At 40.4% G+C, this 14,338-nt stretch overlaps 1 protein-coding gene across 1 annotated transcript in view; it reads left to right on the top strand.

The window, feature by feature from the left end:
• Window positions 1–14,338, top strand: part of BTBD9 (BTB domain containing 9) — a 492,311-nt gene that overhangs the window by 372,772 nt on the left and 105,201 nt on the right. Inside the window, 1 exon segment of the mRNA XM_017870154.1 lies at window positions 10,623–10,643. Within this exon segment, the coding sequence (XP_017725643.1) occupies window positions 10,623–10,643 (21 nt within the window).

Below are 14,338 nucleotides of genomic sequence, written 5' to 3'. Positions count from 1 at the left end.
CCTGGGCAACATTACAAGATCTCATCTCAATTAAAAAAAAAAAAAAGAAGATAAAAAATGGTACACCTGTGTAGGGCACTTACCATGAATGGAGCTTGCAGGACAAGAAGTTGCTCTGGGTGAGTCAGTTGGTGAGTGATGGGTGAATGTGAAGGCCTAGGACATTACTGTAGACTTGAAAACATTGTACACTTAGGCTACTACGTGTGTGTGTGTGTGTGTGTGTGTGTGTGTGTGTGTATTTTTTTTTTTTAGATGGCGTCACACTCTTGTCACCCAGGCTGGAGTGCAGTGGTGTGATCTTGGCTCACTGCAACCTCTGCCTCCCAGGTTCAAGCCATTCTCTTGCCTCAGCCTCCCAAGTAGCTGGGATTATAGGTGCCTGTCACCACAGCTGGCTAATTTTTGTATTTTTAGTAGAGACGGGGTTTCATCATGTTGGCCAGGCTGATCTCGAACTCCTGACCTCAAGTGATCGGCCTGCCTCGGCCTCCCAAAGTGCTGGGATTACAGGCATGAGCCACGGCGCCCAGCCAACACTGAATTTTTTAAATAAAGTAATAGTGCTACGACATTGTGGTGTCACTAGGCGATAAGAATTTTTCAGCTCCATTATATCTTATGAGACAATCATAAATGCAGTTCGTCCTTGACTGAAACATCTCATGATGCAGTGCATGACTATACTTTTAGTTCAAGATTGCCATCTGGGTCTTAAGTAAGCTGCTTTTTCTTTTCTCTTCTTTTATTTTTTTAACATTCTAAGAAGCTCTCCGAAGGGCTAATGAAAACATATAATGTTTATATATTTATGTATGTGTGTATATGTATATGTTTATGTGTATGTGTATGTATGCGTATATGTATATGTATATCTTAGCCCTCCTGGAGTAAAGGTGTTGGCAAGACATGACCGCCTTTCCCCCATAATGTTCCACCACATTTGCTTTGTTGTTTCCTGTTCTCATTTTAAAGTCAGTATGTATAAAGAAAGAAATAACACAACAAATAAGGTCCTAATATTCTAATAAGCAAAGGTTTATTGACATTTAGGCTAATAGCCACAGAAGTTGATGCTGCTTGCTGGTTCCCCAGGGCACCCTAAGGAGTTGATGCTGGGTTTCTTGGAGAATTCAGACTGTGGATTCTTCATTTAAATTGTTGACCCTTTTTTATAAAGGGCCATATTACAGGCTGAGTAACATAGGCAACAAATCACAGATAGAGAAGCCTCGAGTTTGTACCACAGGCCAGATCAGCTTACTTTGTGCTTAGGAAGGGAAAGAGACAAGCCACATCAGCTACATGTACAAATAAACTTCCGTCGAATAGCAAATAACACCCCACCTTCCTTTCTCTCATCTGTATGCATTAACTAAAGTACTCGTAAACCATCTATTTAATAAGCTATTCTAGAATTTTTGTTAAAGATGATGTGAAACTTACCTCTATATTTTCCATTATAATCTATCCCTTTTTACTTTAAAATCTGGAAAACAGTTGTCTTTCTTTTGTCTTCTGGCACTCCTGATAGCCTCCACAATTTCTTGAAGATTACCAATCGTGTCTCTGAGATTACATCTGCAATTTCTTTCAGCAGGCTCGGGGTGTAACTCATCTGAGTCAGGAGACTTGAAATCATTTAAATTGACTAGATACTCTCTTTCACTTCACCTATTTGGGACTTCAATTTTCTCTTTATTATGTTTGTTCTGACATTTCTAATTTGAAGACCAGTCTCCTTGCCAATGAAGATTGAAGCAAACGGGAAGTTTAGTAGCTCTGCCCACTCTCTTTTAATGTTCTCCATTTTCCATTTGCTTCCCTGGTACCCCACACTTCCCTCTCCACCACCGCCACCATCTAACAGTGTTCTATGCACATCTCAAACCAAGATGTCTAAAATGGAATTCCATTATCCTTCCCTCCCTGGTCAAGTCACGTTATGTCAGGATTCCCCATCTCATTCAGTGGCACCATCCATTTGTCCCTTACTTGAGCCAAAAACTTGGGAATCTTTCTGATTTCCTTCCTCTCCTTCACCCTGCTCTCTCATCCAGTCAGACATAAAGTTCTGTCAGTATGGCCTAAACATCTCACAAATCCTTGCCCTCTTCTGTGTCCCACCACATCACCATAGTTGCACAATATTTGTTTCACTTTTCTACCCAATCTTCCAGACCTCCATTGGGCCCCCCCACTTCCCCACCCACAGCCATCCCTCCTACACATCCTTCTCTCAGAGGATTCTTGGTTAATACTTGCCTTCAAGAGAAAGTTCAGACTAAGGCATTTTAAGAACTATCTGACTTACCTCTGTCTGTACAGCCTTGTGTCCTGCGTCTGCACCCCTTCCCGCCCTCCCCAACCCTGCACTACTCTGGACTCTGTCACAGCCTATCCAGTGATTAAAAGCATTGCACATGGGTCCTGCCCTCTCTTACCCTCTTACCTCCACTTCTTTGATTGTGCCGACATCATTGTTTGCATCTCTCACTACCTTCTCATTACCTCCTTTTTTCCCTGGCTCTTTTTTTTATTCCCCCTTTTGGGCTCCACTCCTTTGGGAATTCTTTGCTAACCATCCATTATCTCCTGAACTTATTGATAGATCCCTCTTCAGTAATCACATATATTTTGTATACAGTTTCTTTTGGAGCATTTGTAATGTAAATGTTCACTTGCTGCCTCCTCCCAGCCATACCTGATACATAAAAGCCTGTGGCAACTCAGAATATGCTTCCCTTGAAAGATTCAGTGTACTGATGAGGTAGTCTATCAAGAAAGAAGGGGAAGCTGTGGGGGGTACAGTAGGAAATCTAGAATCTCAAATCTAGTGTGGACTGCATGAGGTTGTTATCAGGGTGACAACTCAGAGAGACAAACAGGCTCTTCATGTGGCAAGGCCACCTTGGCCTCTAGCTCTACCCAAAGAATCAGAGATGTTGAATCTGACTCCAGAAAAGGCTGTCACTGGGGTCTAAGGCAAGAGAGAATAGTGCCCATTTGGGTTTTTTTTTTAATGTGGTATAAAAGTGGTTCTCCCAAACAATTTTTCTTTTCCTGACTCAGAGCGGGGATGATGAGCATGAACACACCAAAGGCAGAATTGTGTATCTCAGCACAGTATGAAGCCTCCAACTTCCTTAAGCCTGCTTTTTTTTTTCCAGTAAAAAAAATCCATGTAATTGAAGCTCTGTATAACTGGCTGAGCCTTCAAAGAGACACGTCTCTGTGAAACTAACGTTATGTTGTCAGGAACTGCATTTGCCTCTTCTGTGACATTATTAAGAGGAAAAGGAGAGAGATTTATTAGCCACCAATGCTTGTGGACAATGCTGGAGATCTTGGCAGGCTGCAGTTAGCGACAGTTGATGTGGCCAGATAGACATTTATTGACAGGAAACTAGATGAGTAGTACCCCTTCATAGGGATGAGTAATTGACCAATGACAGGTTGATTAGTCAGTGACATTTGACCCACAGCTTCTATTGCTTGTGATGACTGACTTGCTTTCCTAGACATTGTATCTGAAGAAACCCAGTGATTCTGAATCAACCCCAGAGGGAGAGTATTACAGAGCCCAGTGACTTAACAGTTTCCCTATCTAGGAGGGAGGGAATCTGGAAATCCTGGAAACCCTCTCTTACCCTGGCTGAGGTAGGGCACAATCAGTGATATATTGGTTTTAAATATTCAGGTTCCTTTATATTTGGTGACTACAAAGGCAACGGTCTCAAACATGATGGTGTGATCATGGCTCATTGCAGCCTTGACCTCCTGGACTCAAGCAATCCTCCCACTTCAGCCTCTTAAGCAGCTGGAACCATAGGCATGCACCTCCACACCTGACTGGTTTATAAATTTTTTTTTGTAGAGACAAGGTCTTGCTTTGTTGCCTAGGCTGGTCTCGAATTCCTGGGCTCAAGTGATCCTACTGACTTAGCCTCCCAAAGTGTTGGGATTATAGGCGTGAGCCACTGCACCTGGCCAAACATGAATTATCTTGGTCACTGCATTTGCTATTGCTAAGTGAAGGACGTAATTGCTTTGTGAATAAGGATTTCTTTTGTTTGGCTGTTTTCATCCCCAGGAGCCATTTCTTCCTTTTCTGAGAGTTTACCCTGTAGTTGGGTAGGCAAGTAGAGCCTTCTTTCTTGACAGAAAATGTTTGGACCTAACTAAGCATGGTCAGTGGCTGTCTGATCCTCTTAGTGAGTCAGATACCAATATCCTGTGGTATACTAGAGAGGGTGGACTCCATACATGATCTCTGACCCTCTCGCTATACCAGCATTTTCGTTGATTCATTCAACAAAAATTACTAAGCCTCTTACTATGTGCTAGGCACTATCATAGGCACAGAGGATACAGCACTGAATAAACAAAATAAACATTGGTGGCCCCATGGAACTGACATTCTAGTGGGGTTGAGGGGAGATAATAAACAAATGCTATTTGTAAGATGGCTGATATTTAGAAGTGCCGTGGGGAAATCGGGAGGAAAAACCAGGTTGGAGACGCAATCCAGTTTTAGATTGGGTGGTCAGGAAGGCCTCACTGAGAAGGGTGAAGTGTGAGCAGATCTCGAAGGATGGGGAGAGTAAGCCCTCTGGGGATGAGCATCACAGGCAGTGCCAAGCCCGGAGTGGAGCTTGCCTGGCAGGCCACAGGAACAGCTAGGAGGCCAGTGTGGCTGGAGCAGGAGGGAGGGAAGAGCATGGCCAGCCGGGTGATAGCTTTGAGAGGTGTCAGCCTGAGATGTTTGCATCCCACCCCCCCGCCACCACCCCCGTTTCAGTGTTTCTTCAGCGCCATCAGAGCAGAGGAGGGGCAGGGATGGGGAGGCCCTCATAAAGCCACTTTCTCTGCTCCTGACCTTCCTTGACCCAATCTGCTCCTAGAAAAGCAGCAGCAGGAGGTGCCCTAACTTTTACCATTTCACAGGAAGCTCTCTCATCTCTTGAATTTCTTTCTCATTTCCAACGTAGCACAACAGGGAAATAAAGGGGTTTGTCCTTGGTGTTGCTAGGTTTACAAGCACAGCAAAAGTTACTCATTTTATTTCCAAGAAAAGAGAGAGAAATTACCTGAAATGTGCCTTAAAAGTGGATAATTGAGTAGTAATTATATCATTTTCATGCCATTTTAAAAACATTAAAATTTAAATAACAGGAAATCTTCAGAGGCTTGACCACATAAAAAGACCAGAGTCGAGTCATGATAACTAACCAAATCCACCTAATGTCTTAGTTTATAGTCCCTCTGTCGCCTTAGTTTAGGACTTATTATCTTTCTACTTGCTAATTGTGATATCCTTTTTAGTGTTTTCAGGCTAGTATGAGAACTCACATATGCTATGCATTAAGTATACCTATCATCCAGTCTTTTCCAGCTAATGACAGCACTTTGTTGAAACGCAAATTTATATAATTATAAGACAGTCAATTAAATTAACAATTTTTACATTGACTTGAATGATGTTTTTGCAATTGATATGTGCAGTCGTGTAAGTGAAATACCCAAAATCTTTTAAATAACAAACCTAATAGTAAGTACGTAGGCTGTCAAAAGATAAGACTGTGTAGATAGATGCAGCTAAATAAACTCATTGTCTCTCTGGGTGTTATGAGTATTAAGAAGTTAATGACACAAAAATATTTGGAGTTATTCAATTTGAAAATGTTATATAAATGCAGTATGTTAGGACAAAAGATGTCTAGCCCAAAGTAGGTTCTTGATGGGTATTCATAATCTCTTTAGTCTGTGGGGTGACGCTCTTTTTGTTTTGCAGAAGGAAAAAACAATTCTACCACTTTAAAAAGTTAATCTGGCACATAATGTCTGAATCACAAATCAGTTTATGCCTTGTAGTTATTAAGTAGATAAAAGAAGTAATAGCGAATTGATCCTAAAAAAAAAAAGGAATTCCGTATGCCACTGTGGTCCTCATTCATCTGGTATATTTTTCTTCCTCTGTGAACTGTCAAGCCCATGCCGAGTCCGATTGTCCTTTCACTATTGTGTGGCTACAACCAACTCTAGATCATCTATTCCGTTTGTAAATTACCTTGACCTCCTTTAGACTGCTATTTTTTCTTCTTCCTGCTGCTTACCACCCTGCCTAACTGTTGCTCATCCACTTCCCTCCAGAAGGATAAGCACAGAAAAGAAAAAGGAGAGGAACTGCAAAAAATGCCATTTTTTTCCTACTTAATAGCCAAATGAAGGCTTAGTTGATAAGGGTGGGTAGAGGAATTGGGGCTAATGACTCAAATAATGTTTTGTAATTATTTGAGTATTTTCTACATCTGTGCTGCCCTCAATCTCTAGTAGGACCATGGATAATCTCATGTTGAAGATAGTGATTTTTTAAATATTGTGATGGGCTTGAGTCTTTGCAGCAGTTTCCAAATGCGTAGTATGGTCCTCTGTGCTGTGAGTACTCAATAAACACTCATTGACTAAACTGACAACATAGATGCTAGTGCAACTAAAGGGAGTTCTATCTATCAACTAAATTGGACATCATATTTGCTCAGTGTGTCTCATCTAAGTGTATGTGAGGAAACTGCTAAAGATCTGGCATCTCCAGCAAATGACTGAGATTGAGCTCTGGAGTTAGGCTTTGACATTAGCACAGGCGATGACATTAGCACAGGTAAGAATGCTTGCCTCACTTGTTCCATGCCGCTTCCATTTCATTCTGTCTGAGTACTGCACAGGCAAGCAGTACATCTGTTTACATTAAGACAGCCTTCTTTGCAACCTAGAGAGCTAGAAATTTCCTTTTTATAGTCTGAAGAATACAGCAAACATCTAAATATATGACTCTTCTGGCTTGGATTAAGATTGCCTATCATTCTAGTCAAAATTGGAAAGATATTTTACAAAATTTGCTTCATATCAGTCATGCTGAATATCGTCTGTCACAGCCCTGAACCAAGGAATTCTTCCTTGTCTCGCTGATCCATGATTTATTACTAAGTGTTGTTTCTCTCTGAGCCTATCTGCATCACACTAAAGTCTTTTTTTATCACCCTCAGACCTCAGAGCTCTGGTTCCCAGAAAAATCATAGAGCAAATAATTTTATCTATGGTTCCCAGTAGGTGCTGAAGTCTGAATTGTGTGAAAGCTTAGAGGGCCAGAAATCCTGGATCCTGGAAACAGACAACAGGATAGTTTGGGGGCATGGTAAATATGCCTCAGCCAGTTTCATCCTAGAGGTATTTCAAGACCAGAAATTATTGCTATGGCAACTAAGTTGTGTGGTAAAAATACAGGAGGGGCACTAGAATTCAGATGTTCTTTGGAAAAACAGGAAAAGTTAAATGCCAGAATATATATATATATATATGTTTGTGTGTTCATGTGTGTGATTTACCTCACATGTCAACCATTTACTTCTGTTGAGTGATTGGAGAACTTGGCAAGTAGTCATCATAAGATATAGCTGGATATATGAAAAGAATCCTTTTAGCTTTCCAAGATTTTAACCCGTCTAGAAGACATTTTTACAGAGGATTTCGGCCCCATCTGACCCATTATTTCATGCACATGTGTATTTAATAATTATCTAGACTTGTTAAGAACTCTTTAAAACAAATACTTCACCAGTAGTGATTTCAGCAATCATTTTAAAAACCAGAATTATTCACCTTGGAAAACGAAATGAGTAGAAAGCATCAGCCTCCTCCTTCTGTGGCAGATGTTTTACATGCTGCTGCCCCAGGATAGGCCACACGGGGTCACAGAAATGCAGCTAGTCTCATGAGGGCTAACAGAAGCATAGGACTTTGAGCAAACTGAAATTTCTACACATTTAATACATCAAGTTGCTTTAATATAGCTTTTGAGTATTAAATGAATAAAGCTATTCTGAAAAAACTGATGAAGGGTCACAGTCATTTAAGGTTAATTCTTGAATTAATACAAAGCAGTAATCTACCTTTGAAAATCTTCGTATTCTTTCCCCAAGTACGCTTACATCAGAGACTCTTTTCCCAGGAGCCCAATTTTGTCACTTTGTTCAGATACATTTGGTACATCTTGATAGCACCTGATGTCAGCATATCTCTCTTTTTAAAAAGCTTAGCCCTTTGTACATTGGTAACCACAGAGGCACTTGACCAACACATACTTGTATATCTACTTAAGAACAAGCAGAAGCACTGAGACCAAGAAAAACTCTTCCACCTCCTCTTCTTGCCTCTCCTCTCTGTCCACCTCCATTTCTGCATTCTTCTTCTAGGAAAGATGATTATGATGACACGCTGGTTGGTGCCCGTCAAGGACTCCTTTCAGCAACTTTCCTGGACACTCAGGGTCTTAGCTCTAGCTGAGGAATCATTATTTGCCTGCTGCATTGCCTCTTTCAGCAATGTATCAGATTCAGTATAAGGGGGATTGGTTACATAGATAAATGCAGAGGATGCTTTTACTTCTCCCTGGATTTGGTTTCCTTGCTGCCCTTAAGACTTACTGGTCAGGATCTTCTTTCTTCCTTTTACCTTACTATGCCTGAAATCATATCCCTCAATGGTTTTGATATTACCTGCCTTGCCACATTATTCTTTTACTGTAACCAAACACCAGCCGAGAGTCTTTAGACCTTCTGTACAGTTTAATGTTTAGAAATGGCTAATGGTTCTTTTAGTTGCCATGTCTTAACAGTGGTTCTGGAGCTTTAGCTGCTCTCACTGTCTTCATTTACAAGATGAAGACATTAAAGCATAGTTTGAGTTTCATCCCTTTCTCTCCATCAGGAGTAGGACAGCACAACCCATGGTAAAACTCCAGCTCCAAAGATTCTAATTTGTTTCATGATCCTGCAGAACCTCCTATAGCCTTAAAAAGAAAGTGAGAGGAGCCATTATATCTTATGGTTCAATCCACCCTTGTTTTCTGTGGTCATAAGTTATAGAAACTGCCATTATATGTTGCAACTAAGATTTTACATTTGTTTTACTAGCAGTCATTTGCTCCAAAGGAGCTTGCATTTGGCCGCAAATAACATAATAATCTCATTGAGGAAGACTTTTTTTTTTCAGTTTTATTTTTTGTTTTGTTTGTTTTTGTGTCACATAACAGAAAGTCCACAGGGGCATGTCTGCCCGTATTGGTTCTGCAATTCAGTGATCTCTACAATTTTCTTGGTCTTTTCCATTTGTATTTTGCCCCCGAGAAACAAGATAGGGATGACAGTTTTAGCTACCATGTCTGTGTTTAGGCAGGAAAAAGAAGGACAAAAGGATACAAGGATAAAAGTCTACCAGCCAAGTTTGTTCCTTTTTTGTTAGGAAAATCCAAAGCTTTATTTGAAGCTCTACCCAGCCAACTTTCACTTAGAATTATTAGGTAGAACTATGTTATATGGTCAGCCCTAGCAAGGTTGGCTAAGAAACTGAGGGTCATGGTAAGGGGGTTGGCTTATCTCGCCAACAGCTCTGCCACAGAACACTGCCTCCCGCTTGACATTTCACATGTGCTTTGGAATTTTAACACATCTCCATATTTCATGTGTTCTGTTTATTTTTTAAAACTACTTTATTGAAATATAATTCACATGCCATATAATTCACCCATTTAAAGTATGTAATTCACTGGGGGCTTTTTCCCATTTATTTTTAAAAGCTTCCCTTAGAGTCCACAGCTTCTGGATGTATCTAAAACAGTACTATAATAATAATATTTTCTGTTATTCTCAGCTTCAGAAATGTTCTGTAGCTGGCCGGGCGTAGTGGGTCACACCTGTAATCCCAGCACTTTGGAAGGCCAAGGTGGGCGGATTGCCTGATGTCAGGAGTTCAAGACCAGCCTGGCCAACATGGTGAAACCTTGTCTCTACTAAAAATACAAAAATTAGCCAGGCATGGTGGTGGGTGCCTGTAATCCCAGCTACTCAGGAGGCTGAGGCAAGAGAATCGCTTGAGCACAGGAGGCAGAGGTTGCAGTAAGCCGAGATCGCGCCACTGCACTCTAGCCTGGATGACAGAGTGAGACTCCATCTCAAAAAACTAAAAAATAAAAAGTTCTGTAAATAAAAGCCTGTGTCTGCTTATTGCACAATTCTGACCCAAAATGAGAGGCTTCATTGATTATATATGTTTGGTTTCATATTCATGACACTTACTTCTTAGAAAAACTTCAAGTTTCTGTTGTAAACACTTAATATACTGACTTTCTATAACTGGTCTCCTGTGCTTTGCCAGCATAGTGATAATTCATGCCGCGATGAAATTTGGGAGGCAGGGCAAGATCACCAGTACCTCCTGATTGATCAAAATCAGAAGAAATTTTATTTGGTTTCGTTTTACTTTAGTAAAATATATTTATCATATCCAAACTCTTATCTAAATTGTCAGTTTACATGGAGTCTGTTAACCAGATGTGTTTGGTCAACCAAAGCAGGGTTGACTATTCTTGTATACATACAAAATTCCAATATCAGAAATTTCACTGCATATCTATATTATTTTGTAGTGACAGATTAATTATATCAAAAGTCCTGCTAGAGATGGTATTTTCAGTCTTTAAGATCTGGAGTTGAAAAAGTCAAGTCTGTTTGCCTTGGAATGAAGTGATAGATTTTTTTTAAAAAAAAGACCTCTTACTTTCAAAGAAGATACAGGCAGAGACTGTCGTACTACCTCCAGTCTTTTCCTTTTCTAACTTCTTGGTTAATGTGGTTGGTTTTTTGGTAGGATTATAATGAGTATTTCTGACTTTGGGGACATTTGAAACAAGAAGTACAGTCCGTGGGAGGGTAATTATAGCAATATGACAATTTTAAATCTTGGGAGAAGAAGTACAAATACACTCTGCTTTTCCTTCCACCATTTCTTCGTGCCTTCCCCTATATCCATCTTCACTCCTTCCTAAAACTGTGGTCAAGAAGATGATCAGATTAGTTTGTTTGCAGCACTCAGAGTAGGCTCAGAATAGTTCAGTGGAATCACTTGTGTCTTTGGTCTCCCACTGGGCCCTAAGAGGCATGAGCTAGGACCACTACAACCTAGAAGGAGGCCCTGCCTTCCCGCTTTGTACTTCCCTCTCCTCCATCTCTCCTGACTCTTCTCCTTTATTCTGTTCTTTACAACAAAGTGGTAAGCAGATCCATCCTTTTCTCTCCTTGGATACCCTTAGTTTCTCTTTCCTAGGGCAGTAAGGGTAAGAATCTTTAATGAAACCAATTTCTAACTCAGCTCAGTGGCAGCTCAGTGCTAGGCAGTGCGGGGGCAATGGTCTCCTTATATTTACTCTGATTCTCTGGCATGGTCGTCCCATTTTATCTGTGCTTTTGCTTTCTGTGGTTTTAGTTACCTGCAGTCAACTGTGGTGTAGAGTATTATATGGAAAATTCCAGAAGTAAACAATTGAAAAGTTTTAAATTGCATGTCATTATCTTTACTTTTGAATTGCATGACTGTGTGATGAGATTTCACACTGACCTGCTCCATCCTGACTGGAATGTGAAGCATCCCCTTGTCTGACATGTGCAGCTGGACAGTAGTACAGCATATCCAGCCAGGAGTCACTTAGTAGCCATCTCAGTTATCAGATTCAAAAAACATAATATACAGTACGTAGGGTTGTATACTATCTGTGGATTCAGCCATCCACTGGGGGTCTTGGAATGTACCCCACATGGATAAAAGGACATTACTGTACTACAGAGTGTACTGGGTTGATTCTTCCTTACATTATAGTGGTAAGAACCAAGAATAAGCTTTGGATGTTGACAAAGGGACAGAGAAGACCTCCTGACTTGCTTTGGTTTGAAGCTGTTCAGGCATAAGCCACTTGGGAACAGGGAGTGCTCCATGTCCTATACCCTTTGCATTAGGGTTTTGGGCCAAAAATTGTACACGTACCAACAATAAAGTATCCCTTTGCTTCTCATTTGCTGGAACTTTCCTTGGCATATACTTACCTCAAGAACCTTGTGAGAAGGGTTGGTTGGAATCTAGAACAATAGCTCTAATTCCATTAGACAATTATATACCATTTAATTGTCCTCTGATGTCCAATACAAACCTCTTGTCATTTCTTTTCCTGATATCTGACCTTTCTGTATTCCTCTCCTCTCTGAGGTTAAGAGATAATAAAGAACATATAATCAAGTACTGTTTTTATTAGAAAGTTCATAGTAACCCTGTTAGAAATAGATAAAACATCATCTATAAAGAATTGTTTGAGAATTGGTGGTAACCAGATAAATAATATCTTGTTGATAACAGCCCTACTAGTAAAATAGGAAAATGGCTTTGTCACGATCGTGTTCACTGTAGTGAGATTTTAGCTGTATACATTAGACTCAGAGACAAGCAGAAAATTCATGGAGATTAGTTGCATCTATTTGGGAAGAACGTGTTAAACAGAGTCATCCGTTTAAAATTGGTTTCATTAAACAGTCTAAATGGGTAGTTCTGTTAAAATGCCAAGTACTATAAGGTTTTTATTGTTCTGTGGTCAGAGACTGCCCTGGCCAGCTATCTTGTAAAATGCTTTTTATAATCACAATAGACAGAGCTGGCAACAGGATAGATCTGTACAAATCCATTTTCTCCTGGTGACCAACAAACAACTCAGCACTGTGTACTTAATTGGTGTGTTTTAGTCTATAGTGTCATCTTCCTCTATAACTGATGTATTATTATTTTATTACTGTCATATTAACTGCCTTATCAATGACTATAAAACTTTATTTTTTTGACATATTGTTTATTGACTTTAAATGTCTCTGTAATTTCTTCACCCTACCCTACTGCTTCCATCCCCTTTAGTAGGGATCTAGAGGGTAGTGGTCAATGACTATCTTATCAGTTTGAGAATGTAGCTCGTGGGTACTTTATCAGTTCAGGGCGTAAGGAGGGTTTGGGAATGGGAATGGTTTTCATTTTTAATTGGAGCTGCTGCTGCTGCTGCTCCCCTGCCCCCCAACATTTTCTTTGTAGTTCTTTTAGGAGAAATACCAGAAATTTAGGGTGAAAGGCAAGCCAAGAATTGCCACTGCAGTTGTCACAGTAACAAAAATGAGATTGTGACTACAGCACAATCTAAAAGTTCCATGTAGAATTCACTGCATTAAAATCTATTGAAACAACAGAAGAAAGAGACTTTAGACATTTCTAGGCTAAGCTCAGCCTTAAACTGCATCTTCATTTCTTACCTTGGTGCCATAACTCTTTACTGCTCAAATAGAACAGCTTTAGTTTTCTGTCTGTGCCTGGGGTTGGTAAAGTTTTTCTATAAAGGGATAAGTAGTAGATATTTTAGGTTTTGCAGGCCATACAGTCTCTGTGGTGCAACTATTCAACCCTGCTGAGGGGCATGGCTGTGTTCCAATAAAACTTTATTTACAAAAAATAGGCATCCATAGGCTGTGACTTACCAATGTCTAATCCATTCAGCTCCTTTCCTCACTAACATTTCTGGCCCAGACAGGTAAAAGTGAAGAGTTAGGGAAGTTCATTTGCCCCTCATGGTTTCAAAAGAATGTGAAGAAGAATAATAAGCCTGTTATTGAAAGGTAGGAATATTAAAAATCAGCATTTAGTTTGGGGACAAGATACAATACCATGACCACTGGGTTTTTCCTACTGTGTTTTGTTATTGAATGAGCCTTGTGGGCTGCCACAAGGAGGGGCCAATAGGAAGTCCTTGCAGATGAGGCTTCAGTCCCCAACTCTGACCTCAGAAGAGCAGTTCTACTTTTATCTGTTTTAGATATGGAGATTCTGCCAAGATGTTGTTTGTAAAAGAGATTCTGCTGCTAAAGAATATTTTTTAAAATATTGTTTTATATTTCTTTGCAAGTTGTATAATGCCTCTTTATAATGGATACTTCATAAAACTGCCAAAGATTTATCATATATCATATACTTTGTAATTAAAAGGGAAAAATAGACTTGAAAAAGGAATCGCAAATCACGTACACTAAAATCCATCTCCCTCCTTTCCCGTCTCCCCCTGCCACCCACTTCCCAGATTGTAAATCTGAGAGGATACAGCTATGGAGCAAGACAGAGGCGGAGTTGGGACTCCTGCCTCCTATCTGATGCCACTGCCATTCATTACACATTCCAAGGAATTGTGGACAGGAGCCTTGTCCATCAGAGGCTCAAGGAGAGTCCTTGGAACCCTTTGTCGTCCTAATAGGCTAAGGAGGCCGGGCGCGGTGGCTCAAGCCTGTAATCCCAGCACTTTGGGAGGCCGAGACGGGTGGATCACGAGGTCAGGAGATCGAGACCATCATGGTTAACACGGAGAAACCCCGTCTCTACTTAAAAAATACAAAAAAACTAGCCAGGCGAAGTGGCGCCACCTGTAGTCCCA

Source organism: Rhinopithecus bieti, unplaced genomic scaffold (genome assembly GCF_001698545.2).
Source record: "Rhinopithecus bieti isolate Rb0 unplaced genomic scaffold, ASM169854v2 scaffold_4553, whole genome shotgun sequence".
NCBI lineage: Eukaryota > Metazoa > Chordata > Mammalia > Primates > Cercopithecidae > Rhinopithecus > Rhinopithecus bieti.
This window is presented reverse-complemented; position numbering and strand designations above follow the sequence as displayed.